This window comes from Phaethon lepturus, unplaced genomic scaffold (genome assembly GCF_000687285.1).
Source record: "Phaethon lepturus isolate BGI_N335 unplaced genomic scaffold, ASM68728v1 scaffold9522, whole genome shotgun sequence".
In the NCBI taxonomy this organism is placed as follows: domain Eukaryota; kingdom Metazoa; phylum Chordata; class Aves; order Phaethontiformes; family Phaethontidae; genus Phaethon; species Phaethon lepturus.
Genome location: NW_010521226.1, coordinates 19,465 through 22,389, shown reverse-complemented (window position 1 = coordinate 22,389; position 2,925 = coordinate 19,465). Strand labels below are relative to the sequence as shown.

At 40.6% G+C, this 2,925-nt stretch overlaps 1 protein-coding gene across 1 annotated transcript in view; it reads left to right on the top strand.

The window, feature by feature from the left end:
- The window catches only part of LOC104616442 (olfactomedin-4-like), a 22,428-nt gene extending 20,317 nt beyond the window's left edge, over positions 1 to 2,111 (top strand). Inside the window, exon 6 of the mRNA XM_010281454.1 lies at positions 1,318 to 2,111. Within this exon, the coding sequence (XP_010279756.1) occupies positions 1,318 to 2,111 (794 nt within the window). The remainder of the gene's footprint in view (positions 1 to 1,317) is intronic.
- Positions 2,112 to 2,925: the final 814 nt, after the last annotated feature.

Genomic DNA, 2,925 nt, shown 5'->3' with positions numbered 1-2,925 from the left:
CTGCTGAACTGGGAAACACTGGAGTACCACTAAGCGTGTGAACTGGTGCCAGTCACTTCACATATCTGCCTTCGTTACCTCAAGTGAACATATCCTTACAACAAAAAATCTGGGACACTTTTGTGGCAGTAATACAAAGAGCTAATGTTTTAAAATTGGAAAAAATCTTGCTGGTTTTTGCCAGGGGCAGCTTCAGACTCATTCAGAGGCCCACGGACATTTATGAGTGGAGGATTTTTTCCACCAGTGACTTACACTGTTGAGAATTTATCAGGAAATAGGAATCTCACTGCCATTCACCATGAGTAAAGGGAAAGTATTTCTTGTATCTAAATTCATTTGGACTTTTTTGTTCTGAAGAGTGTTCATCATAATTCAATGTTCATTTCACTTTGTTGTTTGCTCCTAGTAAGTGTGGAAAAAATTCTACGCAGCCCATCAGCACATCTTGAAAAATGTTCTATAGGTGCAAAAAGCCAAAGATTTTGGGTAGCAACATTTAATTTATTTATTTTTTTCATGATCTTGAAAATGGCCTCACAGTTGATATGTAGAAAACAGAGCTGTTTTTGTCCAGCTTGAAGTCATATTCTAGAGTTGCCTCACATGAAGACTTGGAGTAATATCTGTCTACATTTCCTAGGCTGTGATTGTTACTGTCTGCAGATTGCTTTGAGGGCCTGAGGTGGAAGGCACCATGTGGCTGTGACGCACTGTTGTAAAGCTGGGATTCTGACAGCAGAATGATAATCTGAAATGTGACTCTGGTATTGCTGCTGCTGCTGCTTCTTCCTTCCCCTCCTCAGTGAAATACATAGAAATCAGATGCTCCTCTTTCTTGTTTGCCTTGTCTCCCATGCTCTCAGTTCCACTGAGGTAGAAAATAACCCAAAATGCTGCTTGAAATTGTATTTTCCAAGGGATTTCCTAGTGCATCAGGCTGGCATGCATCAAATGGGTAGAAACAGAAATTTGTCCCTTGTCTGGAACAACGCAGTGAGCACTTATTTTCTGTAAATTAATCCTGACTGAGGCTGGATGTCCCTACCTTTTCTCCACCCTGCCTCCCTCCACATAGGTATAATACTATGTACTCTTTATTTTTTCACTAACTTTCTGAGTCAACTTGGAACACTTAGTGACATCCAGTGCTGACCTTGGCCCAAAACGAGCCTTCTACACATGAAGATATGCATTTATGTCTGTGCTTTGCCACAAAGCTAATCCCTAGTAAGCACACTATAGAGGCTACAGTATGCAAAACCTCTTGCCTAACGATGACATTTGGAAAACCTGTTTTTTCCTCTTTAATTTCAGGAAGCTGTACTCACCGTGGACTACTGAATGTTAGCCAGCCCTATATTGTAAAGCTGAACTGGAGAGGATTTTCCTACAAATATGGTTCCTGGGGTAGAGATTACTCTCCTTCTAACCCAGAGAAGGAAGTCTATTGGGTTGCACCATTGAATACAGATGGGAGATACTTGGAATACTACAGAATTTATAGTTCCTTTGATGATTTGCTGCTGTTTAAACCCATGTATGAAAGTAGAATAACATATGGAGAAGGAAGTGGTGCTGCCCTTTATAATAATTTTTTGTACTATCATGCCTATAGTTCAAGAAATATGGTGAAGCATGATTTAAAAACCAACACAATGGTTTTGGGGAAGGAGCTTCCAGGTGCTGTTATCGGTAACCGTTTCTCTTATGCAGGTGTATCATGGCAAGATATAGATTTTGCTGTGGATGAAAGTGGATTATGGGTAATATATTCAACAGAAAATAACATGGGCAACATTGTGATTAGCAAACTCAATGAGACCACACTTGATGTGCTAAATACTTGGCAGACAAGACAGTACAAGCCATCTGTTTCCAATGCTTTCATGTTATGTGGTGTTCTGTATGCCACAAGGCCAATGAACACTAGGAAAGAGGAAATCTTCTACATGTATGACACGGCTACTGGCCAAGAAAGTAGAATTAGTGTCATTATGGATAAAAAGTTAGAAAAAATCCAGAGTATCGATTATAACCCCACAGATCAGAGACTGTATGTTTACAATGATGGTTACCTTCTAAGGTATGATATAACCTTTCAGCCTTAGTATTTCAGTGACATAAGCATGCGATAAAACTGTCAGCAACTAAAATGAGAGCTCCGATACGCCTTTAAACAACGCTATTGCCAGTTTAGGGTTCATCTAGTCTGATGTACTGTACCTGTGGGTGTTATATATATATTACTTATACTCTCTAAAGGAATTGCCCACTCTGGTCAGTAGTATTGCTGACAGCAGTGTTTGGCAGTACTGGGTTCTTTAGGTTTTGATTGGTGTTTATTGGTGCTCAGTGCTTTACAATTGTCCTGCCTCTAAGGCTAGATTTACTGCATAGGTTTAGTGCATTTTGTTCACAGAAATGGATGGGCACAGCCTGTCTACTGACTGAGAAGCTAATTTACCCACTGATGTGCATTTGTTAGTGTAACACAGGCAAGGCATCCAGAAACTGAGAATGAATTTCCACTGATCTTCATCAGAGTGAATTGAGGCCTCTGAGAAATTAATCGAAGAATTAAAGCAGTATAGAAAGTAGACTTGGTCAGAAGACAGCATATATTAGGTGGAAGCAGTAGTATCTGGCTCAAGGCTTCAGGAAAGAGGGCAGAAATGCTCCTTGCTGCTTGAAGCCCTATCACAGGGAGGGAAGAGAAGGCATCAGGGAAGGACAAAGATCACTGCTATTGCCATCACTGATGCAGTGGGACAGCTGCCCCACAGCTCCATTTTCCTGGCAGTACAGTGCAAAAACCACTGTTTTCGTTTCCTTTATGCTTTTGTAAGCTGATGCAAATCCTCCCGTTGACTTTATTGGCCACGGATGGCTCTTAGGTGTATATCATGCATTGCTATAGAATAA